Source organism: Drosophila willistoni, chromosome 3R (assembly GCF_018902025.1).
Source record: "Drosophila willistoni isolate 14030-0811.24 chromosome 3R, UCI_dwil_1.1, whole genome shotgun sequence".
NCBI classification, from domain to species: Eukaryota; Metazoa; Arthropoda; class Insecta; order Diptera; family Drosophilidae; genus Drosophila; species Drosophila willistoni.
The window spans coordinates 24,448,952-24,476,589 of NC_061086.1; the positions used below are offsets into that span (position 1 = coordinate 24,448,952).

At 38.0% G+C, this 27,638-nt stretch overlaps 6 protein-coding genes across 8 annotated transcripts; 3 read left to right on the forward strand and 3 right to left on the reverse strand.

The window, feature by feature from the left end:
- Positions 1–2,207: 2,207 nt before the first annotated feature.
- LOC6647548 lies at positions 2,208–3,817 on the forward strand. The gene is made up of 2 exons (XM_002069997.4): positions 2,208–3,495; positions 3,574–3,817. The coding sequence occupies exons 1-2, from the start codon at positions 2,281–2,283 to the stop codon at positions 3,688–3,690; spliced, it is 1,332 nt and encodes a 443-aa protein (XP_002070033.2). The 5' UTR covers positions 2,208–2,280; the 3' UTR covers positions 3,691–3,817.
- Positions 3,818–11,498: 7,681 nt separating this feature from the next.
- On the reverse strand, positions 11,499–13,714 carry LOC26530112 (protein TAPT1 homolog). The gene is made up of 2 exons (XM_015177524.3): positions 12,869–13,714; positions 11,499–12,808 (listed from the first exon to the last, which is right to left on the reverse strand). The coding sequence occupies exons 1-2, from the start codon at positions 13,646–13,648 to the stop codon at positions 11,591–11,593; spliced, it is 1,998 nt and encodes a 665-aa protein (XP_015033010.1). The 5' UTR covers positions 13,649–13,714; the 3' UTR covers positions 11,499–11,590.
- A 55-nt stretch (positions 13,715–13,769) lies between these two features.
- LOC6647606 (nuclear cap-binding protein subunit 2) lies at positions 13,770–14,524 on the forward strand. The gene is made up of 3 exons (XM_002069996.4): positions 13,770–13,929; positions 13,988–14,205; positions 14,264–14,524. Exons 1-3 carry the CDS (start codon positions 13,882–13,884, stop codon positions 14,460–14,462), a joined length of 465 nt encoding a protein of 154 aa, XP_002070032.1. The 5' UTR covers positions 13,770–13,881; the 3' UTR covers positions 14,463–14,524.
- Positions 14,518–15,470, reverse strand: LOC6647605 (peroxiredoxin-5, mitochondrial). The gene is made up of 3 exons (XM_002069995.3): positions 15,296–15,470; positions 15,020–15,154; positions 14,518–14,956 (listed from the first exon to the last, which is right to left on the reverse strand). Exons 1-3 carry the CDS (start codon positions 15,386–15,388, stop codon positions 14,627–14,629), a joined length of 558 nt encoding a protein of 185 aa, XP_002070031.1. The 5' UTR covers positions 15,389–15,470; the 3' UTR covers positions 14,518–14,626.
- A 242-nt stretch (positions 15,471–15,712) lies between these two features.
- LOC6647604 (ubiquitin-like protein 4A-B) lies at positions 15,713–16,320 on the reverse strand. Its single transcript, XM_002069994.4, has 2 exons — positions 16,199–16,320; positions 15,713–16,135 (listed from the first exon to the last, which is right to left on the reverse strand). Exons 1-2 carry the CDS (start codon positions 16,244–16,246, stop codon positions 15,800–15,802), a joined length of 384 nt encoding a protein of 127 aa, XP_002070030.1. The 5' UTR covers positions 16,247–16,320; the 3' UTR covers positions 15,713–15,799.
- Positions 16,321–18,376: 2,056 nt separating this feature from the next.
- Positions 18,377–26,841, forward strand: LOC6647602 (serine/threonine-protein phosphatase 2A 56 kDa regulatory subunit gamma isoform). 3 transcript variants are annotated; one of them, XM_023178558.2, is made up of 8 exons: positions 18,377–18,811; positions 19,982–20,165; positions 23,528–23,724; positions 23,797–24,131; positions 24,192–24,422; positions 24,490–24,882; positions 24,951–25,236; positions 26,164–26,546. In XM_023178558.2, the coding sequence occupies exons 1-8, from the start codon at positions 18,449–18,451 to the stop codon at positions 26,308–26,310; spliced, it is 2,136 nt and encodes a 711-aa protein (XP_023034326.1). In that variant the 5' UTR covers positions 18,377–18,448; the 3' UTR covers positions 26,311–26,546. The 3 variants fall into 3 exon arrangements, with proteins under 3 accessions (XP_023034326.1, XP_046869604.1, XP_046869603.1); XM_047013648.1 differs by lacking the exons at positions 18,377–18,811; positions 19,982–20,165; positions 26,164–26,546 and adding exons at positions 21,539–22,462; positions 22,689–23,145; positions 26,715–26,841; XM_047013647.1 differs by lacking the exons at positions 18,377–18,811; positions 19,982–20,165 and adding exons at positions 21,539–22,462; positions 22,689–23,145 and having other exon boundaries at positions 26,164–26,569.
- The last annotated feature ends 797 nt before the right edge of the window (positions 26,842–27,638 follow it).

The window sequence follows — 27,638 nt, forward strand, 5'->3', positions numbered from 1 at the left end:
AAAATCACAAAGGTAATTGAGAAGGACTATGGACAGCAATTAGGTAATAGATGAGTAGACTGAAAGAAGTTTGAGGGCAACTTTGTCACTAGACTTAAGAGCTGCTGTCGTCTCATCCCAACAGCATAAGTGACATGCCACACACACGCTGCTTCTACAAGTCATAACTGCCTCGTTATATGGCATGGTATGCCTGTGGTGTGTGGTGTGGCTCCTACGTTTCTGTTTTCTGTCCATTTCCATACTTGGGCGTCGTAAAATCACAGAGCGATGCTCTTGCAGTTGATATTATTGGTTGTTATTGAATGTTGGCTCTGGTTTGTTGTTGGCATAAACTAGCCAAATCAATGATCAGATCATCATTAGTCCCCCTTCGTCTGTTCATGTGCGCATTGGCAACAAAATGGTCGACTAAGAGTTTCGTAAGAGTCTTAAGTAAGTTTTACGTGTTTTAAATATTTTACTAATTGAGTGCTTCATAAATCACACAACTAACGAGACGGAACGGTATCTAACATGTGTGAAAAAACTTAAAACTGGCTCAAAAGGTGAAAATGAATTATTCGAATTCGAATCTCAGAAGCTTCACTTTCCACAAACTGGACGCAGTAGCAAGTGTTGACCTGGGGGCCGTCAAATTACGTCAAACTGAATGACTGACAGCTACCAGTGGTCGTTTTCGTTTTCGTCTTCGTGTGCCAGGATGCCACATGCTTCTGCGCCTAATAAAGCCGTAAAATTAAACGCCAACGTCCTATCTCTGTATTTCGCTTTGCCGCTGGCCAGTGATAAACGCCCTGAGAAGTTTTTCGTTGAATTGTTTATTTGCGTGCATATAATTGCTGACTCTGACTCTGTGATTAGTTTGTCGATTGTCTGTCATGACGATGGATCGTCGCCGTCATCAAGGAGCATTGGATGGCTAACTAGCTAACGCTAAAGGTGCGCCGCTTGCGTGCAATTGTTAAAAGGGCGTTGAAATGATGTTCACTTTTGCGTCAATTCGCTGCACTAATAAGCCGCTAATGAGAAGATGCCAAAACATTAATTGAAAAATCATGCAGTTCAGTTGGTCAAAACAAAATGAAAGTTTACCACACATTGATTTTTTCAAGAGCCACATTGATTTAAAAAGATTTTAAAGTGACCCAGTCGATTCACCAGACAATGAAAAGGTGAAAAATTTGATTAAACTTGGCCATTGAGTTCTATTTAAAATCCTCTAGATACTTTGATTATCTTTTGGTTTGCTTTAGCAATCAAGTCATTAACAATTTTGTTGGCAGCACTGCAAATCGAACCCACATTTTGACCATGTTTGTATCACCACATCTGGCCAAGCCTCTCCAGTTAGTCACCACACAACGAGAAGGCTGAAATACAATTTTTCCCATTTCGAAATGTCCAAACTGTCACCGAATTCAACATTTGCAACGGTAGTCGAAAAAAATATTTAATTAACTTGTGTGTCTAAAGCTGTTGAAAAATATTAATAAAACATTTCAATTTTCATGTTCATCCCATGAAAAATAATGGAAAAAATGAAATCAAAGGTTTTTTTTTCGACCGCCATTTGAACAAGTTGATTCCACAGATTTTTGGTAAACTTGTTTTTAGCTTTGCCGAGGAAGTCTCTGTCTTCATGTCCAACTATGTATATATGTCTCTGCCACTTAATTGATGCCACAGTATGTAATGTTTTGGAAACAAAAGCATAGATATGAGCAGACAAATGCCATAAATAAGACCCAAAAGAAACATGGCCAAGTGGCGGCAGCTCATTAGCAAGCGGCGGAGAAAATTCATGCACTAGACGACACAAACCAGGGACCAGGGAGTCCCCGCCGATAGGGGAGAGATCACATAGAATATTACACAAATGCCGGTTACAATAAAAACATAACCGATGGCTCGTTAAAATACGACCCCCTGCAGCAGGATGGTTGAGGTGCAACGGCCATCCAATCATCTCAAGAATCTATTCCATTTTTAAGTAATTAAGTCGACTCTGTGACTTGCCTTGCCGAAATTAACTCATTTCATTCAGATTGAACTTAATTTATAAGGATCTAACAAAACTTCTTGACGAATTAAAATTTGGCAAGACTTTAATGGAATTTTGATAAATCATTTTTATATTTAAGCTGGGAGTTTTCTTATATATGTATATTATAGTATTATTATAGTATACTTTGTTCAGATAATCACATTACAACAAAAATTTTATTTTCTTTTGTTTTTTAGCATTTTTGTTTGTTATCCTTTTGTTTCCAAACATCCATGACAATGTCTCAAGCAAAACAGAATGCTAAACAGCAAAAGGCGATCATTCCAAAGAGGATGAAAAGAAAAGCTGAAGATCTCAGTCGTATAAGTAATGTCCTCAGTAAACTGAGTATTAGGGATCAGTTGAGTTTAGAGCAAAACTATCGCGATATACCGAAAACCTGCACTTCAGTTTGGCGTGCCCACGAAAAGCATTTGGATCTACGAAATATCGAAGGAAGATTAAGTGGAGATAGTTTGAAAATATTCCTACAAGCCATGTGGCGAGATTTTCATCGTGTGTACTTTGACAGTGATCGCTTGCAAGAGGAATTGAATATTTTGGAGAGCGCCGGTATAGATTCTCTTCCTGGAGTACAATATGCCGAAATCAGTTGGAACGGAGAACAGACAAAAAAATACTATCCACCCCAATGGCCATTGCACGCGTTGCCCAAATTATTAAAAGGTCTGCGTCGCCTGAAAGTCCATTCGCCTGTTCAGGTTTGTTTCATCGAACAATTCCCTAAATTGGAATACCTAACGCTGTACGATGAGGTGAATACGATAGCCATGCGGGCCATTCTGGATGGTGGATGTAAGCGGCTAAAACATTTGCATTTTTTGGGCAAACATACGGACCATCAACTGCAAGGCGTCTCAAAGTGTGGCAGCCAATTGAAGGATTTGGTCTTCACTGTCGAAACATTTTTGTCCAGTTGGGAGGAGATACTTTTATTACCAGAGCTTTTGGTTCTGGAACTCAGACCCAATGAGAATGTGGCACGAACAATTGAGGCCATGTCGCATGTGGTACGAACAAAAGGCCAGCAAATCAAAAGTTTACAGATTAATTGCCATTTACTGGACTCTCCGCTATCCGATTGTCTTGGCCAACTGAATCTCAAGGAACATTGTCATCATTTTGGTGGTCTAGTATTGACGCAAAGTAGATTCAACGATATGGATATTAGTGCCTTGAAATTGCCTCCCGTACACGGGTATGCTGTGTTCTGTCAATGTTCCGATCTTAAGAATTATCAATTGATAGACTTTATCAAGTCATCGTGTGCCAAACTAAGGGAGATTTTTCTCATTAATTGTCCTCTTCTTACTGAAAGATTAATCGACGAAATCTACAAAATTCGCAGCAGTGAACATGCCACCACAAGTCCTTTAGTTATCAAACTTGACGATTGTCCAAATCTCTGGACATACTACGAGAAAAATGTATGTAATAATCCAAGCTATAGATTATTTACTCTTACCTTTGACGATTATAGATTATAGATCTTTATTTTTTTTCAGTTTACCGATATTTGGCAACGCAAGCAAAATGTCTTGAGAGTGGAAATATTGCAGCGATCGTTTTGCCCCAATGAAAACGTACAATTTCTGTTCCGTCAAAGCAACAAAGTCCAGTGAGCACTTAAACTCTTGACTCTTTTTTTTTTACTCATCTCGATAACAGTTAGGACAATTCGGAAATGTTTCTTTGATATATCACTGAAAATTATTAATATAAAAAATAAAAATAAAAAATAACGACAAACCAGTTCAGTTTTCTTGCTAATTGGACGCCTGCCATGTGGCGATTTGTCAAACGCACTAGGCAGAGACTCCACGCAACACAATTTTCAACAAGAAAATTTGTCATATGGTTTACTTTGACAATGTCCAACGGCGTGCTGCTGCAATGTGGTTTTTGTTTCTTTAACGTTTTGTCAGTAGTAGTGTTCAGGTAGTCCGAGGTTCAGTGGTTAGGTGGTTCGGCCACCATCGTCATGGAATGCAAACAAATTTGTGAACATGACGTCAAAATCGCTAGAGAACCGGCCCACCCATTGTTATAATTATTGGGCGCCCATATGCAAGTGACAATTTAACTTCGCTTGGCATTTTTGGAGCAGCCAAACCAGCTGCCATCTAGAGAGAACACATTTTGTTGAAAGTTGCTGCCAATGATCAAAGACCAAGCAGACAATGGATGTGATTGGTACATAATATCGAATTAGCGATTGCCTCTATAATGCTGTTCATCTAATATATGCAAAATATGAAGGTGGCGACCTCACCTTAACCACCTTTAGATAGACTACTCAGGTCCAAGTCCAAGTTTTGTTCGCCAAAAAAAAAAATATTTCTCTAATTCGTTTTCACACTTTTCATTGCATTGGACAGCTATGAAAATTGTTAGCTGGCGGCGGATAGCTATCCGCTGGTAACAGCAACTAATTCTGCCCCTCCATGCCCCTCTCTTTTGGCCTAGACAAACTAATATTTATATTTTGCCCTGCATTTCTCTTTGCCGGCGTCGACGACAACGACGATTCAAGCGATTTGATAAGCCAAAATCGAAACGAAACAAGTCCAATAGGGTGAAGAGAAAGACCGGAGGGATATCATTTGATGACGGCGAGAGGTACAAATAAATAATTTGCAGTAGCCAAACAACCGATCGACCGACCAGCCACTAGACGACAACCCACTGCTCGAGCCAGACAAATATTTTATTGCAAATTTGCTGATATTGGACAACAGACGACAGGCGACCAGCCAATGGCCACTAGCTCCAGTTGTTGGCCGGCTGTTTTGCATATTAAATTTATTTTATTGAATATACCAAGAGATCTACGTAGATATACGAGGATATATTGAGAAGTTTCATGATTTAGGAGGTCACACAATACTAAGCAGACATTGTCAGAACTTTGGAGTTAATCTGAAGATAATAGGGTAAAAATCTTATACAGTTCTCAAGTATATCTCTTGATAGATGCTCGTTGTGGGTTAAACATTGGTAAAACCACCCTCGCATTGATTTCAAGCATATATTGTATGCATTTTGGCATTTCTTCCTTCCCTTCTCCCGCTTATACACTCATCCATAATTGCCATCATGCTAGCCAGCACCCGGAATCAGCCGCAGCTCCAGCTCCAGCCCCAGCCCCAGCGGGCGATGAATTATTAATTGTCTTTGATTTGCATTGAGATTTCGATTTGAGGTCTCTCTCTTTCTCTATTTTTTTTCTTTTTCCCAGTATGTACCTCTCTGGGATTGGGAGATCATTAGAAAATATCCAAAGCCATAGTGTAAACATAATAATCAACAGACATTATATGCCGATAGAAGAGATTTCTGTTTAAATGGCCGCCGGACATGAGCAACGGCCCCCAATTGACACCTGAGCGGTATTATTATTGCTGCTCCGCCTGAAACTGTTGCGTCGGCCTGCTGCTGCTGCAGCAGCTGTAATTGTTATTTATGCACTTGCATTTAGTGGAATGTAATGGCCATGCCCCCTAGTGTGGGCGTAACGGTAGCAATTTGGTTAAAGCAATGCGATTACACAAGAGTTTTTCACCTTCGTTTAAACCAAAGACTTGCACGTGAAACACGAATAGCGTGTCACGAGGCAACCCTAATAAACAGCAACACCAACGCCCCAGTCCTCAGCTAAAGGAAGAAGCAAAGCTAATCCATGGCCGGATCCAAATAGCCCTACACACATCAATCTTTCAAACTCATCTGAAAGTTATTATAGGGAATAACTAGTTAAAGCTTTAGTTTAATATATAATTCCTGGCACACACAGCTTGAATTAATCCAACCCTGGCCCGATGATGACGATGAGGATTGGAGATGATGATGAAGAGGTTGACTACTGTGCGCAGTGTGGCTGCTACTGCGCTTGCTGTGCTTCACATTTGTGATCCCTGGAATTTCAAACTTGGAGGCCTTTTGTTCCGCTCCTCATCGCGCTCCAAGCAGCACTTAAACTCGCTTAACTCGCGCTCTGTTCGCTTGTCAAAATTGCAGCAACCGGCAACAGGCCGCCTAAAAGGCCGCCACCACCACAAAGATGACGCAGCGCTCCGGTCTCCAGGCTTGTGGCCAAATGAATTAACCCTTTTACTTTGCACACACGCATGCAAAATACGGTGGCTACAACAATTGAGTGCGGTTTTTTAGGCCCAAACAACACAAAGTTACCCAAGCTTACACCAATGCAAAAAAAATTAATCATACCCATTTCAGTTGAGTTTCTAACTTAATATTGCACAGGGTTCTTAATTTTGATGGAAGTAAAACCAAATTTTTTTTATATACTCCTTACACATTTATGAACAAAAAAGGATATATAGAAAATTTAAATTATTTCAGTATAAGGACTTAAAAACTAAAAACCTAACCTAACTATCATGTACTCACTTTTGCTCTATGTGAAAATGAGTTAAATCTAACGAATTAGCCGATATATTTGGGAAAAAAACATAACTCTTAGGATCAACCAACCGAAAATGGCTCGTTTTATCGTCTTACTATTAGACAGTTAAAAATATATTTAATTGTGGAAATTTACGACCATATAAATATAATTCTTAGACCAAATGGTCGCCAAATGATAGTTTATTATGCAGGTGGATTTTGATTCAAAGTCTTTAGAGGTAAAAAAACAAATCGGGAAAAAAGTTAGCCAACAAAATATACTACACCAGCAAGTAACAAGCCCGAATTTAAGTGAATATGACTTTCACCACCTCAACAAATTCAATATATGTATCTTGAATTGAAAGAAAAAAAAACAAATTGTGACCAAGAACTGCCAAGGAACACGAAGGCTGGACTATTTATGGTTTTGGAAACGGTGATTTGGTTAATATTGGACATTAATAGTTCTGTTCTTGTTATTTCCTATTTTAGTTATTGAAAATTTAATTCAAGATCATAGGCCGCATACTAACATTTTCTTTTTGTACTATATTTTTATTATTTTTGTTTTTGTTTGATGTTGTTGTTGTTGTTGGGTTTTTTGGGCATTTAGATGCTGCTTACCACTCTTGAGTCTTGAGAGTCGTCGGCTGAAGCTTCAGTTGAAGTAGTACACAAAACAACCGTCCATCCATCCATCCATTCCGTACGTGTACGATTGTCCCTCTCGTCCGTGTGTATGAGGGAGAGAATTGCGCGTAAATTCGTTGCGGTTGCGGTCTGGCGCGTCGTCATCAACATAATCGCCGTCAACAGGGCCTTCAACGGCATCAAACTGCCAAGCAAACGTTGCTACTGTTTCTTCACCAGCAGCAGCACCAGCAACAGCAGCAGCAGCAACAACACCACCAACTATAAAGGCAAATGTGAAGAGGTTTCTGGTAGTTGCTTTGTAGTTTTATTTTGCTTCATTTTGTTTTTATTATGATGAGCCCAAGCACTTTTGAACAAAAGCGTGTCTTGTCAGAGATTCTGGGCGAGATCTGTCTGTTATATTGTACTAACATATACATGCATGCATACATACATATGCACATATGTTTACATACATATGCAAGTGTAAGTGTGCTAACCAAATGCAATCCGATAGAGTACCCCACAAAAGCATAGACTATACCAAATTGTAACATTCTAATTATACAGAACGGATATTTCAAATCTAAGTAATCAATAATATTAGGAATAGTTTCTCTACAATCCATTTACTTTTATATTATAAACTCGGCCAAATGATCAAAGAAAGTAACATAAAATTTACTTGTACACATCCATATGTATCTCATCTAGTCATTATGAGCCAGACCTCTAAGACAGCTTCAAAGAATGAACTTTGCCTAACATATACATCATCTAGGCTAATCAATTATTTAACAACAAGTATGTAATATATTTATTCCTTTTGGATAATGAGGTCTGGTTCTAATTCATATTATTTAATCAAGTTGTGGGAGTTACATACATTTGTGTGTATAAATTCAGCGCTTAAATATGTTTAAAAACAAAAAAAAGGTTTTTCATGTTATATGTATATGTAACAATGACATTAAAGATCAGAAGGATTTAAATTAGGTTTCTTGGCACATCTTTTCAGTTAAAACATTCGTAGCAATTTTTGCAGGTAGACCAACAATAAGTGTTGCATACTTTTCTGGTAACAATTAAATTATATACTTGCTCTGTTACAGTAACTTTAACAGTGAGAACTTTGGCTAAATTTTTCCGTTAATATTTAAATCCGGCTGACTTGGACATATGGACTTTAGACATATCATAAAAATTTCGTAGAATCTCTTTGTCTACTTGATAAATATATGTTTTCTTGATGACGTCAGCGAATGTCGCCGCTAACAGCAACAGTTACGGAAAAGAATCTCATTGACGACAATGTCAGTGACAGAAGCAGATGATAAGCAAAGGAGAAATCAAGGGAAGAGTGAAGAAGAGCCTCTGACTCCTTTTTAGAAAGCGCATGTGCCGGCTTTTGGTACGTAGGAAACAAAATGAAACAGAAAAAATCAATAAATTATGGGGTAAAACGGAAAGTCAAGAGCAAGGCAAAGCATTGCCCTACGGAAAGCTTTCAGTGGTTGGGGTGGATTGGGGTAGGGCTGGGGCTGACCCTGAGTATTGGGTGCGGTGCGATGCGTTTTCATTCATAAAACTACGCGTTCACTTTCAGTTATTCGACTTTTATTTCTCCGGACTTTCTCTCTCTCTCTCTCTCTCTGTTAACCACGAATGTTTGACTTACTCAAGGCTATTTTTAGCCGCTTCCTGAATCTGAATCTCTGCGCACTGCGTATGCAATTATTTATGTAGTTGCATCTTGAAAGCTTTAATCATTTTTAAAGAGGCTTGTCGTATTTATATATTATAAGCAAATCTGAATTAAACCAACAAAGGTAGGATCGACCAGTTGTTGGTTTAACTGACCCATAAAGTAGGCAATACTTTTCGCACCGAGATGTTTGAATTTCCTGTCGCTTGGAAAAGTTTGCTTTATGATGCTGCAGTTGGGCACGTGTCGTAATAATCAGTCCATATAATATATATTTTTGCATTTTCATTGCAAGAAGACATATTCCTGTATTTGGTTTTTCTGTTCGGTATAAATGTATGTAAGTTGAAAAAGTTGGATTGTCTTGAAAAGAAAAAAAATGAGAAAAATATAATATGTAAAACGCCAACGCAAAAATACAAAAGACGAGAGGGAAAATCAATATGGACGCCAAAGATAAAAAAAACAAAACAGCGGGAACCGAATGTCCTTGAATACGAAAGCAAAGGGAGGTAGGAAGCCGTGTAGAATTTTGCCATTCATTAAAATGTTGGAGCGCAAATTTTCATGAATGAAGCTCTTCATCGAGGTTCAGGGGAAATTCTAGTTAAGGTGAGCACGCGCAATGGCAAGTTTTGGGGCATCTGGCAAGGCATGGGAAGGAAGAGATGGGGTAATATTCGAATTAGCCAATTCTCCTGAACAAGGTACTGACGCAACCACATGATGCGATGCCTTCCAAGGTCAGCGTAAAATTTCATTCATAAAAATGAAACGCCCTTAGCAAGTACATACATATGTGTGTATATATGTATTTGTGTGCGTACACGCGCGTGTCAGCTCTACAGGGTGCAGGGAGTGGAGCATTAGCAGGAGCAGGCCTTTAGATGTGGATAAGTTAGCGCTTTATTTGCGGCTTGTTGATTTTTCTACGCGTGTAAACACAAACAAAGCGGAAAAGCCATTTTCATTCATTAAATCTATATATCTTATAGAGTCTATATACATATCTCTATTTATATACACATACATGGATATACATTGTATGTATGTATGTACGTTCCTTTTACGCCTATGTAAATGGATGTTAACATGATACTCCTGGAAACAAATTTCTCTCCTCAACTCTTTAAACTTTGACAGCACTTAACACATTTTCAACAGATGAATTAGAAGTACATAGGTTAGCTGTAAATAAATTAAAATATTTAATATATAAAGTATAAAAGACTACCCTTAATCACTTTGCTTTTTGAAATTGCGTGAGGCAGCTTGGAAATACTAAAGCTCCTGTTTCCGAATACTTTTTTTTTGAACGGTATAACGGCATTACAAAGCACACACAAACACAAAAAGAAGAGGGCGAAGAGAGATCATGGGAGAGTCCGCACGTACACAATCACACAAAGTACAATATACACTCTCAAAAAAAAGAATTACATTTCTTTGGCTCAGGCGATCTAAATGGTGCTACTTAAGCAGTAAAATACCCCTTTCACATCAGAATGTTAACACTTTTCTTAATTTAATGGTAATTAATTGCATTACAGAGAACACATACATACATACATGTCTATGTATGTACGTAATAGACAGACTCTTTGATTTTACCACAAACATTTGCGACCAGCAAAAACAAAAAGCCGAATATTGCGATGCATCTTAATATGCACTCTGTAAACATGTATTTATTACCTAATGACAGCAAATTCGATCAGGTTTTTACTATTAACACCGTATCGATTGCCGGAATTAAATACACATAAAACTTTAGTTGCAAGTACGCTCTAAGTTAGGTAAAAGCGCGGATTATTATTTTAATATGGTACCCCAACACTATATTCTATTTATACAAGCGATACACTTAGTTCTTTCATATTTATAATACACCACAGGTTGATCTTTCCCTCGACACCTTGTTCAATTAAAAAAAAAAATTGAAAACCATCCGCGCTTTTTGGTGTATAGAATCAACAGATTGTTTTGGTTACCTGACCAGTGTTACCAGATCTCGATAGCTTAGAAAGCTTAAAAGACATATTATCGATTAGCGATCCAGCTCAAATTGAGCTAAGAAATGTACGATCGATTCAGTTACCTGACCAGTGTTACCAGATCTCGATAGCTTAGAAAGCTTAAAAGACATATTATCGAGTAGCGATCCAGCTCAAATTGAGCTAAGAAATTTACGATCGATTCAGTTACCTGACCAGTGTTACCAGATCTCGATAGCTTAGAAAGCTTAAAAGACATATTATCGAGTAGCGATCCTGCTCAAATTGAGCTAAGAAATTTATGATCGATTCAGTTAATATGGATTTTTATTTTTTTATATTTGAAAATCTAGTTATCTTAAATACCTAAATCAATTCTAAAAATATTCTTTCTTAAATCGCCGAATTGGAAATAGAAGGACAAAACGTTGATCGTTTTATCAATGTTTAAAAGCTTAAGAATCTTTAATTATCAACATTTGGTTTATAATTATATGGTGACGGCTAAATATATAAGACTTTATCTCTTTCTCTACTAATTTTGGGGAAAAGAGTCTTTGGCTAAGCAAAAGTAAAACTTAGGAAAAATCGGGTTGTAGACTATACTTATTGTTTAAAAATAGACAGGGAGAATGACTGCTAGGGGAGAGGAAGAGAGCATCCTTGCCATACATTTTTCTTTTATAAATTACAATATGTTAAACTTAGATGTATATTGTGCCAATATCAAGTATCAAGGCCACCATGGACAAATCGTACATAAAATTATAACAATAATTATTAGCTTCTATCTGTAGGACCACTACCGGTCAGACCAATCGATGTTCCCTTTTCCGATAAAGTTTGTATTCCAGGTTCGGATTCGGAACGCTTATGCGTACGTTTGGGTAGTCGTTTGGCTGCCTGTTTGGCCTTGGCTATCAAATCTCCAGTACCATTATTAGCAGATGCTGCACCATTGCCTTCTGTGATCTGAAACAGGTCCGGCTCGCTGCGCGCCAGATCCACATCCCCTTTAGCTTGGTAGACCACATCCTGTTGAATATTGGTAACCTGCTCGTTTAGGCACACATCATCAAGATCCACATCACTGTTGGAGAATAGAGCAGTCGCTCCCAGCTCTAATGAATTGGTTACATCCAGTTCCTGTTGGCTTAATGATTTCTTGGGTGTGGAAGTGGATTGCGGTGAAAGATTTACTACAGATGGCGATACTGAGGGCTTGTGTAGGCTCTTTGCTGCCAAATTCATGTTATTATTATTGTTATTGTATTGATTTTGTTGCATGGATGGAACAGGCGGTGAGAACTGAGAAACCGGAACGTTTAAAACTCCTCCAATGACTGGTACGTTTGTCATGCTACTTGGTGTGGAGCTATTTCTCTCCGTCTGATGTTCTTTCATCAGTTTGCAAGCCTTACCTAGGGCACAGATGGTCAGGCATATTCTCAATCCCAGAGTGAAAAGATAGGCCAAAAAGAATAGTAACCAAGCGGCCGCATTTTGAAATGAAACCGCTGTATATATGGCTTTAATCAAAACCACAGCCAACGGAAACGGTATGAATCCCATTCGCCGAGCCACCAGGTCTGAATGATCCGAAAATGCATGTTTCTGCCTCGTTTGGGTCATATCATACGCCAAACTTGTGGTATATTCCCTATATATGCCCTCGGGAAGCTCATTGAAGCGCGTAATGAACGCATGTTTCACCCAATCAATCAGAATTTCGGTGAAAAGCACGGCAAAGCAATCGGGCAGCATCACACAGAATTGGGTAATGCTCCAGTCGAACTCCTTCATCGTTTGTATCATAACAATGAATAGGAGTACAGAGAGATGAAAGCGCTCCCTTACGTCACTGCACGTCAACTGGAATAAATTGTTCTTATCGAACTTTTTAAATACTGATCCCTTCAACTCGACGAAATTATTCGATATCATTATGGTTAACAGCCCCTTGTTGTTCGAATTGACCGCCACATTGAGACAAGTAGCCTAAAAAGAAGCAAATATTGAATATCCAGCCATGTCTACAATATATATACACAATCACACCTGGAACATGATGAGTCCACTGTGCAGCACCACATAGATGAGAGTGAAAAGAATGTGCGTTACAACGCCAAAATGCTCACGCTTTGAGTGCTTTGGCTCCGTGGCCGTCCAGAATAGGGCATCAATTGTATCCTGTCCGAAGGCAGAAAGTAATCGATCGCCTACCTCCAACATGTTGTAGAATATGTATAATTTGATAATCGACTGCGATTTTATGATATGATACACCCGATTTGTATCGACCAACAGCATAATCAAGGTGACCGTGATCCAAATAGCACCTTTGAGCAAGTCACAAATTTCAGCCGGAGAGAGCAGACGCTGACCGCCACCGCCACGACGCAGGCGACAAATTCGAGCTGTTGTTCGCGTCAGGAGAGACCATACTGCTAACAGGAAGCGTACCGGCAAAAAGGTATGAATATACAAAAAGGAATCACAGCACTGCATTAGTCCAAAAACCATAAAGCGTTCCAGATCTCGCGGAATTCGCATAAAGCTATATATCTTCTGACGACGGGCCGAATATCGTTCTTCGTCATGTTCCAGCATATAGCCGCGTGTCAATTCTACTTTAAAGAAGTCATAAAAAGTATTTGTAGGAGTCTCCTGTTGTGGAAGCGTTGCTGCCGCAGCCTCTGCTGCAACGTCATCGTCCTTCTTGTCCTCTGTTTGACTAAAATGGTTTAGATCCGCGATGCGACTGGGACCACTGACATCGCCTCGAAATCGCAGTTGCCTTTTGCTGGCTCCAGAATTTTGATTTATTGAGCTAGGCATGGCTTGCCAAATCAAAGTTTAATTGATAATAAAGGACGGCCATAAAATGTAAATAAACAGTTGGTAAAGAACCAAAGTGGCAACTCTCATGTTATCGATGTCATCGGTGCAAACTGTCGATAAGTTGTGCGGTGGCGCCACTTAAAAGCAGTGTCATCTCTATTTTGTACCATTTTTTAAGAAAAAAAAAAAGCAATAAAAAAAGACAAGAACATTTTAAACAAATAGCAAAAATGAGCAACTCCGTTGAGTTAAGCTCCTATCGTGACCAGCATTTTAAAGTGAGTAAAAAAATGTGCTCTTTCATTTAAGGATAGGCGTATAATTCAATTTATGCAGGGTTCCCGCTCAGAACAGGAACGCTCTTTAAAGGAATCGTGCACTTTATATGTTGGAAATTTGAGTTTCTATACAACAGAAGAGCAAATCCACGAGCTCTTTTCCCGTTGCGGTGATGTACGATTAATAGTAATGGGCCTGGACAAGTACAAGAAGACACCCTGCGGCTTTTGTTTTGTGGAATACTATACGAGGAGTGAGGCCGAGTCGGCCATGCGGTACGTATGGAGATGTATTTAAGAGTAGTAGCAACATCTTATGCTTTTATTCTTGCAGTTTTGTGAACGGTACCCGCTTAGATGATCGCCTTATACGAGTGGACTGGGACGCCGGCTTCATAGAGGGCCGTCAATATGGCCGGGGAAAAACAGGTGGCCAAGTGCGCGACGAATATCGCACAGATTACGATGCTGGTCGTGGCGGCTATGGCAAGCTGCTTTCTCAAAAAATTGCTCCCAATACTGACAACCGATAAACCATATTTATAAGTTATAATTTCATTTAGATTGTAAAGTAAAGTACTATTTCCATTTCCAATTTCACAGTTTAACTTTATTTAATGTGATATATTTTGTTTGCCCTAATCGCTCTAAAAGCAGCATCACTACGTGCAAGATATTGCGTTTATTCATTCAATTCCTATTTCTTGCCAATATTGTTGGCCAAGGAGCAACTGAGTCCAGTGCCGTCAGGTTCAACATTCAATTCGGTTACAGACCCATTTTCCACTACTAACGAGTACCGCTTTGAGCGAACTCCGCCCAATGGTGGCAGATCGATAGTTACATCCAGGGCCTTGGTAAAGGCACCAGCTGGATCAGCCAATAGACGCACTTTTCCATTAGCTCCATGCTCTTTACCCCAGGCAGACATCACAAAGGGATCATTAACCGACACACAGACAATTTCATCGACTCCTTGTTGGGATTTCAACTGATCCGATGTGGAAATGTAGCCAGGCAAATGAGTCTAAGAAATATTGGAGTTTGGCCTTAGACAATTGTATTTAATATATGTATTTGTATCGTTTACCTTGGAGCAACCGGGCGTAAATGCACCTGGCACACCAAATATGATAACTTTTTTGCCATTCACCAAATCGCCGGTGTTGATTTTATTTGCTGGCGAATCCTCAAAAAGATCCACCGATGGCAGCTTGTCTCCCACCTAAACAAGGAAAGTGAAGAAGAAACTTTAACCTTGAATTCAAATGCAAATGCCCATGCCCCATTCCACTTCCTGTTTGTTGTTTTTGTTTATTTTAAATCATTATTCTATTCCTTATGTAATGTTTTATTTTTACTGTACCTTCACCATTGCCGCTGTTGTCCTGGAAAATAATCGCTTAGAATTGAAGTGATTCGATTTAGCTACTGCACGGCAAAGCAATTTGTAAGACATTCCAAGAATATCCAAGAAAAATTAATTAATTGTGCAAAAAGTAAGAGCGAATACAGCAGGGTTGCCAGGCTTAACAGCGAACTGAATATAACAGCTGAGATGAAAGAAAAGTGGGAAAAGTTTGAAAGAATAGTGATGACAAAAGATAGACAATTTAGTGAAATTCGTAAATATCAATTTTATTTTGTAATAGATATAGAAAAACTTGGATTTCTACCTTTTATTTCTCTGGCGTTTTCTAATTTTGCTTCGAGATATGGGAATTTTTGTATTTTACTTTACATTATCCTGGCCCACCCTCAAGGTAATAGCAGAAACTGAGCCTTTATTTTGTTTAATATACCTGTTTATTTTATATAGCCGCTAGTATTACAATTTCCCTCACATTTAAATCTACACATTGGAGGTCCATCAAGCACTCGTTATGTTATCTGCCAGCCTCTCCAAATCGTCCAGACTCAATTCCTTGGTTCTCTTTTCGAAATCAGCAATAAAATGGTTTGTCAGTAGCTCCGACTGCTGTTCCGTGTAGTATTTGCGAAACGCCCGATGAATGCAGTCTCGTAGTGCCGGCTTCATTACGACTAGATTTAATTTGGTGCCATTCTTAATATTGGGATAGGATGCAACTGTTGCCTCATTATTGAGGGGTCGTCCAAGAAGTAGAAGTTTCTGATTTGATGCCTGTATTTTCAGCGCAGATTCTATTTGTTTCTTTACATCCAGAATGGTGGATGAGGGCAAGACCTATAAATAAGGAAAACTTGAAAGTTGTTTGCAAGAATTCTTAATAAAGCCAGTTATACTCACATTTAGCGTGCAATCTTGTCCCTTAAGGACTTTGATTGTAATCTGCATGCTTAACAAAAATAAAACAAATTTCAATCAGGACCGAAAGTGACAGGGTTGCCAATAGTCACAGCTATATGACACTGCACTCATTAAATATCGATAACGTCGACCAATAATTTTCGATTTTAATAAAAAAAAATGACTTGATTCATTACTGAGCCGAAAATTTGATTTTTATTATCGAAATACTCCCCGAAAATGTACATTTTTGGGACGCTTCCATCTCGGCCAATAAGCTCGGGTTAAAGTAGCAGCTTCTTTATCTTTAAAGCGGCAGCTTTTAAACTTTTGACCCAAGGATCGTCAATCCAGTCAGTTTTCGTGTGTTTTTGGCTAAAAAAAAGCCAGATGTCACGAGTTTTACGTTTATCGCACATATATCGATATATGTATTAATTAGCAAACAGATGACTAAACATCGATTTTGCTGCTAAAATCTCCTAGGCTGAAATTGCTAAATTTGGGAGAAAACTAAATTTTGTAGGGCCTACTTTATGAAATGTATTTTATTAATTTGTATTTTCTCAATGTCTTCAATAGGCTTGTAGCTAAAACCAAATAAAATTGCAAATTTTTGTAAAATTGGCCAGATTTGGCAATTAAATTGCTAAACTGCCAGCACTGCCATCGATGTTTCTCCAGCTCTAGGCCAACGTTGCGTGAACTGAAGCAAACGGGAAAAAATATTCTACAATTAGTTATTTATAATTAAAAACAAAAGAATAAAAATAAGCCATTTATGGTGGGTGACTTAGCAATAAGAAGTAAAACATTAGCAATACGTTTTGTAAGTTTTGCTGTGATCAGTGTGCAAAAAAAAGGCAAAATACAAATTCAAAAAAATTGCAGCGCAAATAAATTACACAGGCGGTGTGTATGTGTGTGTGTGTGTTCGTGCGAGCGAGCTGCTGCGTTGTGCGTGCGTGTGTGTTTGTGTATTAGAATTTCGCATTTTACGTAAAGATCATCTTTTTATCAGCAAAAAAGTTTGATGTTCTCAAACTTAAATCGCAAAGGCAAATTAAATAAAATCTTTCAGCTGCTGGCGGTAAATAGAAGAGGTCCCCTTCGTTAATGCTACCTCCTGCACAACAAGTCCACCCCGCCCCGCCCCTTGACATTCGCAATTGAAAAATATTTACATACCAATTTCTCTGTACCTTTGCCTGTGTGTGTGTGTGTGTGTATGCGTATAAAATTTTGCACATCTATTAATGGTATGTGTTTAGTTTTGTTGAATGCCAGCAAGACCCATTAATTATTCATAGTACACAATTAAATAAAATATAATATTACTCATTTCTCTCTTATATGCTAAAGGAATGCGCCCTCTCTCTCTCGCTCTCTTTCTCTCTCCCTTCCAATCAGAATCTTCATAATAAACCTGACAACTCTGTTTTTGAGGCACTAACAACAACCTTAATTCCGATTTGACGGCCATTGTAACTTGTTGCTCTTTCTCTCGTTCGAACTCTCTATCTCTGCGCTAATGTGAATCGGTGTGTGTGTGTGTGCGATTTTATTCTTTTTTTTTTTTTATAAAAAATATATTTGCAAAGAAAATTGTCAATAGAAAATACACCTAATAATATCTCCAGAGCCTCTAACTCTGGCAAGTCGATTGCAAGATTGAAACAAGTTCGACTTAGAACCGGATTTTAGTTCCATGGCATTAATTTGCGGTCACAACAGCCAAGCAAGCGGCTGCAGCAGAGCAGTTCTTGTGACAACTTTTTTGAGGTGAAACAGTTTTTCCTGGCTTCTGCCCCCTTTTACCGGCGTTTGTAAAGCGCGCACAGTGGGCAAAGAAAAATTTTGCAGCTGATTTTGTCAAGTGACTGGTATTCGTTTTTTATTTATCCCACCGTGCAGTGAGCGCCAGTTAATTGGAAGCAAGTAACTAAAGTTTCCTCAAGTTTATCAGAGTTGGTCTATTGTATCTATGTATGTTTATTGTTTCAACGTGTGCGTGTGTGTATGTGTGTGTGTGTGTCTGCGCATGATGTTAAAGTTTGATTTCTTTTGCGTTAATTTTCTTTTTTAATTCCAAAAACTTTGTGGGCGAAATTCAATCAAAGGTTGTCAAGTGGTTTGTTTTAATAAATTTGTTTTACACTTTACTCCATATTGAAACAGTTAAATATAATTAAAACAAAAAAGTTAAGAAGAATAAGAATAAAAGCTCAAGCTTAAAGCTGAAAGCGTATTATGGATAACGAAGCGCTAGAATCAACGACAGCAGCAGCAGAAGAGGTCAATACGTCGGCGTCAACTACACCCACAGCAGCAGCACCAGCAGCAACGACACCAGCAACACCAGCAACAACAACAGCAACAGCAGCACCAACAACAGTGTCGGCCATTAAAATTGAATCGGCAACAGTTAACAATAACAACAATAGCAACAACAGCGGCGGCAGCGCCAGTAGCAGCGGCAGCAGCAGCATAGTCACAGCAGCAGTAACTAACGGTATCAAAGAAAATAACAGTAACTTTAGTACAACAACAGCAACAACTAGCATACCAATCGTTGTGACCAGCGGCTCTGTTCCCATCACCACCAACAGCGAGGTGAGTCGTGTACATTTGTCCACATCACATCCACTCCAATGTGTTTACCTTCCCCTTGCCCGCCCCCCAGTTCCAATCCCTTTGTCCCCCCAGTTCATGGCATGCCTTAATGTGTTTCAGAAACAAATTATATTAATATATATATGTGCATAAAACCCCTGCAACCACCATCCCGACACTATCAACATTTTTGTAGCTTTATTATAACCTTAACACAAAATTTTATCTAATCTTATCATTGGCAAAATCGCGTGTAAATTACTCCTCATTGTACAATCCAAATGACCAATTTCAATTAGATTTTGTATGTTGTGAAGTGAATACATATACATATACATACATTTAGAAATACTATAACTCAAAACAACTTAAAAAGCCAACTTAATGCAATCTGAAACCTAGATATAACAGAAATTTTAAAGCTTAGAGTAGAGAGTAGGAATCATAAAACATGCCTTGTCCAATGTAATGCCTTCACTTACTTAATCCCCAGGCATCAATTCGGCCAAGTACCTGATTATATCCTTTTGATGAAAAAAATGAATTCCTCGGCTAGACATCAGCGAGACCTTCCAAGATCTGGCATATAGAACTGCGATGAAAACTTGCGAACCTCCTTCCACTGGCACCTTATAGATCAGAGCTTTCATAATATATAGTTTGGTATTGTTTTCATTAAGAAAAAGAAAATTTTCTTTTTCTTTTTAGTTTTTATTGATTTTAATGAGGAAAGTCTTACTCTCATTTGTTTGGCTGTAAAAATTCAGAATGCCTAACCCTACAAAGCAATGTTTCCCTATTGCCTTAAATGTATGATGTTTCCTAAAAAATAAAGTCCCCTGTGCACTGTAGTAGCATTCTACCTTCCTCCCTCCTTCTCACTCAATATTGTTTGTGCTGGCATTACTAAAATAAAGACTAACCCCTCCACAAACAGGCAGCTCGTCTTAAGCGTCAAGGATTTGCCCTGAGTAAGGTAAAATAATGACAAAGAAAATGAATGAAAAGGCAACAAGTTGATTTGGTTTTGCAAGTGTATGTTTTTTTTTTTTTTTTTGTGTATTTCTTGGTTCACTTGGTTCATGTAAGAAAACTGTCCACCTCACAATTAGCTTAAGCCGACAAATTATCTACTGAAATATTAACTCTTTATTTTAAATGGCTTTTCAGGCTAGCAAAGATAACAACAAGGAAGTCCCAACGACACCACGGGATGCTCCACCGCCAACACCGATCACGAAGGGCTTAAATTTAACCACCACTCCGCTAGTGCGCAAGGAGAAACGTCAATCCAGCGGTCGTTACAATGTCTCTAAGAATTGTGAATTGACGGCACTGAGTCCGCTAAATGAGAGTGAGTAGCTAAATTAATTAAATGTTATTGATTAGCAATTTTTTTTTTACACATTTTGTGTGAGGTTGTTTCTGAAATTGTTTACATAATTGTGATACGACGTAATGCATTTATTGTAGAATGATGATGCATTGCTCATTGTCAAAGCAGATATCGGGAGTCAACTAATCAGATTAAAAGAATTAAGATTCTTAATCCAGAAATATCATTGAACAATTCTATAATATTGCATTTATTGTTGTTTTTACCGCTCAGCTGTTAATTGTTTTTATACAATTTGTTTATTATTATGTTTTGTTTTCTATTCATCACATAAAGGTCAAGGGGAGATCGAGAAAGAGTAAACTAAAATAGAGAGAGAGAGAGAGCTCTAATCATCTGATTCGTTGAGGGTGGCCACCCTCCAAATAATGCAGTTTGACACTTGCGCGAAGCTCCATCTCTCTCTCTCGCTCTCTTTTTTTCCAACACACACACACACCCACTCTCCCTGCTGGGTCGCTCCCATTGAATTGCTTTTAGCAGTTTTTACTAATTTCTAAAAGCAATTTGCCTAGCTATTCTAAACTTTTTAATTATCATGATTTAATTAACAATTTGTCAAATTTATTTGGACTACTTCTCTCATTTTTCTCTTGAATTTCTCTTGCATCTCTCTCTCTCTGTATCTCTCTCTTTTGAAAAGTTGATTCTCTTTATTGTCCTGTATTGATTTTTCCAAGTCCTGCTCTCTCCCATACACGGTGTGAAAATCCACAGAGTATTAAGCCGATAGGCGGCGAAAGTTTATAGTTTTTCTTTCCTTCTACTAATAAGCAAAAAATTCATAACATTTCCTTCTTTTTTTTGTTTAGTAAATTGTTTAAGTTATTTTATTGGAGTAGTTAGAAATATCTGATTTAACTAAAACTAAACTGTTCAACTATTGTCGTCTTAGTTTCTATTTGTTAAGTCCATTGAGTGCCAATTTTTAAACCGGTCAAGTCCAAGTAAAATTAGTTTACTTGTTGTTTAAATTCCTATTGTAAGTGATTAGAATTAGTAGTAGGAGAAGAGGGTCTTAGAATATAAATCATTCTTTATTCTCCTCATCCTAAATATTGTCTGGGTTCACGAACAAATGTGTGTGTGTGTGTGTGTGTGTGTGTGGGAGTGTGTCATTAATATCATTATATCTCTACCATTACAGATGCCATTATCTTTGCTTATTAATCATTGTGAATGTGAATAGAAAGAACTTTAGCTCTTACAATTAGATGCGTGAAAACTATATACATACCTACATATATTCCTAAAGTAATTGTTAAGGTTGGGTTAAATGAGAATACGTTAAAAAAAAAAAACCATAATAGAGAATAAATGAATTTCCCAAATGTTTCACTAATGAAATGGTTTACGGTGGTGCCATGTTGCTGACGGGTGGCCAGCTAAACGGAACCCAAAACCAGCAGCAACAGCAAGAGGAACAGCTACAACAACAACAACAACATCAAAATTCTCGTCAGGATCAACCATTAGAGCAGACATTAAATCGTCGTCCTACAGGCTATTATGCCTTGGGCATACGTATACCCAAATCTCCCTCATTTCATAGTGGCTTAGATCAATTGGCTGACGATCAGCAGCAGCAGCAACAGCAGAAGCATTTTGAACAACTTGGTGATACCACTCAAAATTCCGAACTGGAGTCGTCGTCGTCGTCATCAAAATTTAAGTTTTCCAGCGTTGAGGAGTTGAAAGCTAAATTTGAGAATCGTAACATGCCTTTAACGCCTCCAGCTGAAACCATTGTAACCAGCAGCACGACTAACGCAACTGCAACAACATCATCATCATCTCCCTCATCCTCATCAACCTCATCGAACTCATCGGCCACTGCCTCGGCCCTGTCATCATTGTCGCAGGCTGGCTCATCCTCGCTAGCCTCGGCAGCGGCCAATTCATCGGCCTCATCATCGGCCGCCACATATGGAGGGGGAGCCAATTCGGCGGCAGCTGCATTAATAGCATCATCGTCGCCGTTTGGTTCGCAATCATCCACCTCCAGCTCCAGTTCCAATTCGAGTTCTCACTCGGGTTCGCTAAATTCCAATCCAAATGCAGGTGGATTAGCGGGATTAGGAGCCGGATCTGGATCAGGAAGCATGGCCAAGACATCTGGAACAGCCACAACAGCAGCCACTTCATCTGGGGCAATAAGTGGTAGCATTGTGTCCACTTTGGCTCAGCATTTCTCATCTGTGACCTCCTCCGTGGCTATCGTTTCGGTTTCGGCGTCGGCTTCCACCACCAATAAGGTATCAGCACCACCGCCAACACGACCACCAGCACCTATACCCACCTACACACACACACACACCCACAGAGACACACACACATAATATCATAATATTTATTGGATATTCAAATCGATTTATAAGCAAATCTCAAATCCTAACTCTTTTTCATATTTCCATCCAATCAAAATTCATTCATCTCCTCCTACTACTACTACTACTACTACTCCTCCTCCTTCCACTGCAGTCGCCAGTGAGTGCAGCCGCTGCCATTAAGAATATATTGAGTGCCACCAAAAATGTTGGCAATCAATCAACAACAACAACAACAACTACGTCATCGACATCATCGACATCGACATCGACATCATCAATACCATCATCATCATCTGCAGAACCCGCTTTACGTGCAGAGGAGTCACTGCTGCGTCCCAATAATACGGTGGCTCAGAATCTAGTTGGTGGTATTAGTATCACCTTGGGCATAGGCCAGCGTCCAAATAGTGGTAGCTTACGACAAAATGGTGATATATCCACCACAAATCCCGCTACGAGTACAACTACATCCACCACATCCACATCAAATCTAGCATCACCCCAAACGCTGCAACAGCTGACGGGGAGTCCAGGAAGGGCGCGTGATCGGAATCTTTTTCATTTGCCACCGACAGCTTCGGTTGCTTTGGCGTTGCCGCCATTGCGAGGTTGTTGTTCCCCCTTTGATTTTCTTCTCTTTCGTTCGATTCGTTTATCATTTTTTAGTTTAGTTCAACTAGATTGACTATCATCCAACGAGCATTTAACAGATATATATTTTAGTCTTTCCTAATATCGAAATGAAGACCTTAAGATTTAATATAATAACTTTATTTATATGTTGCTTTTAGACATGATTTGCTAAGTTTGGAATAGTCAACTGGTCCAGAGTTTAATTTCTCGAATTGTTAATGATATTAAGTTGCGTTTAAAATTTGGTTTTTTGATTTTTTTCAACATTTCAAAAAAATATATACATACATTGTACACGAAAAATTCTCTAAATGTTTCGAACAAATTGTCTTTTCTTTTATTCTCTTTTTTTTTTAGAAACTGCTCCAAGTGAACGTGAAGAGCTTTTCATACAAAAAATCCGGCAATGTTGTACTCTCTTCGACTTTTCGGAACCGCTAAGCGATCTAAAATGGAAGGAGGTGAAACGGGCGGCTCTACACGAAATGGTCGAGTTCTTATCGAACCAAAATGGGGTTATTACGGAAATCATATACCCAGAGGCCATCAATATGGTTAGCATTAATATAAACTTGTTAATCTGTGAATCTCTTATTTATTTTTATCTTATTCTTTTATATTTTTAGTTTGCTGTCAATCTGTTTCGCACTCTGCCACCATCATCAAATCCCAATGGTGCTGAATTTGATCCTGAAGAGGATGAACCCACTTTGGAATCATCTTGGCCACATCTACAATTGGTCTATGAATTATTTTTGCGTTTCCTAGAATCGCCAGATTTTCAACCAAATATTGCTAAACGTTTCATTGATCATCATTTTGTATTACAATTATTGGACTTATTTGATTCGGAAGATCCACGTGAACGTGATTTCCTAAAGACTGTTTTACATCGCATCTATGGAAAATTTTTGGGCTTGCGAGCATTTATTAGAAAGCAAATCAATAATGTTTTTTACAGGTAAAGTTTGAAATAAAAAACATTTTCCATATCAATTACAATTACATTTCATAATTACAGATTCATTTATGAAACTGAACATCATAATGGCATTGCTGAGTTATTGGAGATTTTAGGCAGCATTATAAATGGTTTTGCCCTGCCCCTTAAAGAGGAGCATAAACAATTTTTACTTAAGGTACTGCTGCCATTGCACAAAGCCAAAAGTTTATCGGTCTATCATCCACAATTGACTTACTGTGTGGTGCAGTTCCTGGAGAAAGATCCCAGCCTATCTGAGGCAGTGATCAAGTGAGTATAACATGGGCTATATTGTACTATTGGAACTTTTATTGAAATCAAACATTCATTTTTACAGAAGTCTATTGAAATTCTGGCCCAAGACCCATAGTCCCAAAGAGGTGATGTTCTTAAATGAACTGGAAGAGCTTCTTGATGTTATTGAGCCGGCTGAGTTTCAAAAAGTGATGTGTCCGCTGTTTCGTCAGATAGCAAAATGTGTGTCATCGCCACATTTTCAGGTGGCCGAGCGGGCTCTATATTATTGGAACAATGAGTATATAATGTCCTTGATAGCGGACAATTCGCAAGTTATATTACCCATAATGTATCCGGCGCTAAATCGTAACTCTAAAACGCATTGGAATAAAACCATTCATGGTCTAATCTATAATGCTCTTAAATTGTTTATGGAAATGAATCAACGGCTATTTGATGAATGCAGCAAGAACCACCAAAAGGAGAAGCAAATGTAAATGAATTTGATTAGAATTTGATTTGACAATCAATATATTAATATATATTTTTATTTTATAAAAGGGAACGAGAAAAGCTCTCGCAGCGCGAGGAATTGTGGCAACAGGTGGAGAGCCTGGCCAAAACGAATCCTGAATGGACAAAGTCTAGACGGTTCTACGATGATGACGAATTACAGTTCTCCGTTAGTCAAGCACAACAACAACAACCACCACCACACTATGATCAGTACAATGAGAATTGTGATCTAACCTATGATAAGATCGATCAGCCACAACAACCCAGCGTAGGCCGTCAGCCACCACCACCACCACCCCAAAAGCAAACTGGGCTGCAGGAACCCAGAGAGGTGAGACAAGCGCTAGCCACATTAACAACACTTAATAACTACTAAACTGTTGCTACGAACTGATCGATCGTTAGCCAGATCGATTTTTTGTGAGCAATACCAACAAAAAAAAAAAAAAACAAACCAACCAACCAACACAACACAAACATCCCACTTTAACTCTAATTCTAATCCTAAATCTAAATCTAATCGAAAGAATGTCTGTTACAAGAATTAATAATAATCGCATAACTCATGTCATTTATACAAACACAAAAAGAAAAAAAAAAACAAAACAAAAAAAAAAAACCAAATACATTTATTGTAATCTGTATATCTGTTATTTGTGTGTATTTACTTATTTATTGACTATCGGTTATCTAACCCAATCCACTATCCACTTACCCCACATCCACAACACTTTTTCGCCATGCAAAAAGCACTCAAGTTCCTTTCTCTCTATATACTTTTTTCTTTCTATATGTATATATATATTAGACTTCTCTATATTTTGGTGTTTTTCATTACAAAATTTATAATTAAGTCGCTTCAAGTTGACATCATTTGAACATGGAGTAGTTCACTCATCAATATTAATTATTTCTAATCACCTGCATACGAAATAAACATAATGCCAATTGAGATTATTCTACCAACTATTGGCCATTAGACAGAATTCAGCTGGTGCTGATTGCGTGTACCTTTTTCAATAGTTAGTTTATGATGTACATTATGTAGTGCTGTGTCGTGTTTGTTCGATTTTCTATCTAACAAATCTCTATCCGAAAGACAAACAAATGTAAAACCACTCGACCCACAACATCACAAAACATTGCACCACTCTCTTGTCTCCTCTATCCTTTGTACATATTGATATTGTGTGTGTTTTTTGGGGACAATTTTACGGCCGTTTTCGATTTACACTTCCTACTCCAAATGTTACAATAGATACGCGGCGAACGGAATAAGGATAAACCGCTAATGCGACGAAAATCAGATCTACCCTCGGATAGCGGGACTGTGCGAGCACTTATTGAGCATAAACGAACCGATGAATACCTAACAACGCCGCCTTCAGATCCAGCGAACAACTAGGCTAACTCCATTTTGCACGAAAACCCAAATGTTGCTCCTCCCCCTACCGCCTTCTATCTGAAAGCAAGAGACGATTGCGAAAAGGGGTCAACATAAATTTGCATTTTTATGTTAGGGGACACTTTATGGCAGGAGCTTGGCAATGGATTACAAAAAATAATATATATACACAAACACCCACACACACACACACATCAAGAAACAATTTCTATAGATTATACAATTTATCAAATAAATAAATATGCTTTATAAAACAAATAAATCCCCGAAAAATGTAATGATGCAAATGCTTTTGGATTTCTTTTTCCTAGAATGCATGGTTGTTTCTTACTGCATGGTTCCTGAATTTATCTATAAATTACAATAATTTGTTCTATAAATATTCTATCCTCTTACCATTTCAGTAAAAAAAAAAAACGTAATCGAATTTGTACAGCTTCTCCTCAAAATTGTCATAAAACTTACGTCGGTGCGATCGATTCAGATCCACCTAAAAACAATAACTGCAAAAAGCCACTGATACTATATATGTATATCTACTTACATTTTGTTAGAAAACAACAACATTAAAAAAAAAAACAAGAAAAGAATGAATTAGAAAAAAAACCATAAAAAGATGAAAAAACTCAAATTTGTGGTTTGTATTTAATGTAAATTGTGTGTATTTTTGTATGTATAACATAAAGTTGATGGGTTTTTGATATATACAATATGTATGTATATATCTGATTCCCCGATTATCCGTCTATATATGTATGTATGTAAATGTATATAAAATAACAGAAAAAAAAGCGTAAACATCGTTATGAACTTTAAAAAGTTCTTATTTGTAAACACAAGTTGATAAAAGTGCAAAAGGCACTAAAATATTTAAAAAAAAAAAATATACACATAGATATTTTTGATTATTGGCAAATCCATGTAGATTCGGTTCGGTCCATTAATGCAATCGGATTCAGCTGAAATCTAAATAATAATTGGGGGTTTCTTAACCATAGACTTGGAAACCATACATTTAGTGTATCAATTGTGTTAAATGGATCTCTAGGAAAATATATTGGACTAGGCAATGTGAAATATTGATTGCATTCCTATTTCATTGTATTTTCCAAAAATGGAGATCCTACAAGTGCTAGCTTTTGAAGCACTTCAAAAAAAAAAAACAAAATAGGAATGGTTTTTTGAAGACTTGACGAAATTGGGCTTTTCGAAACATTTACCAAATTGAGAATATTCATTAGACCTATATGCAAGGTAAAGGCATCTACTATCCTCCAATTTGTAGCTACAGCTAAGTTATACTTTAACTACATTATAATAAATCATAA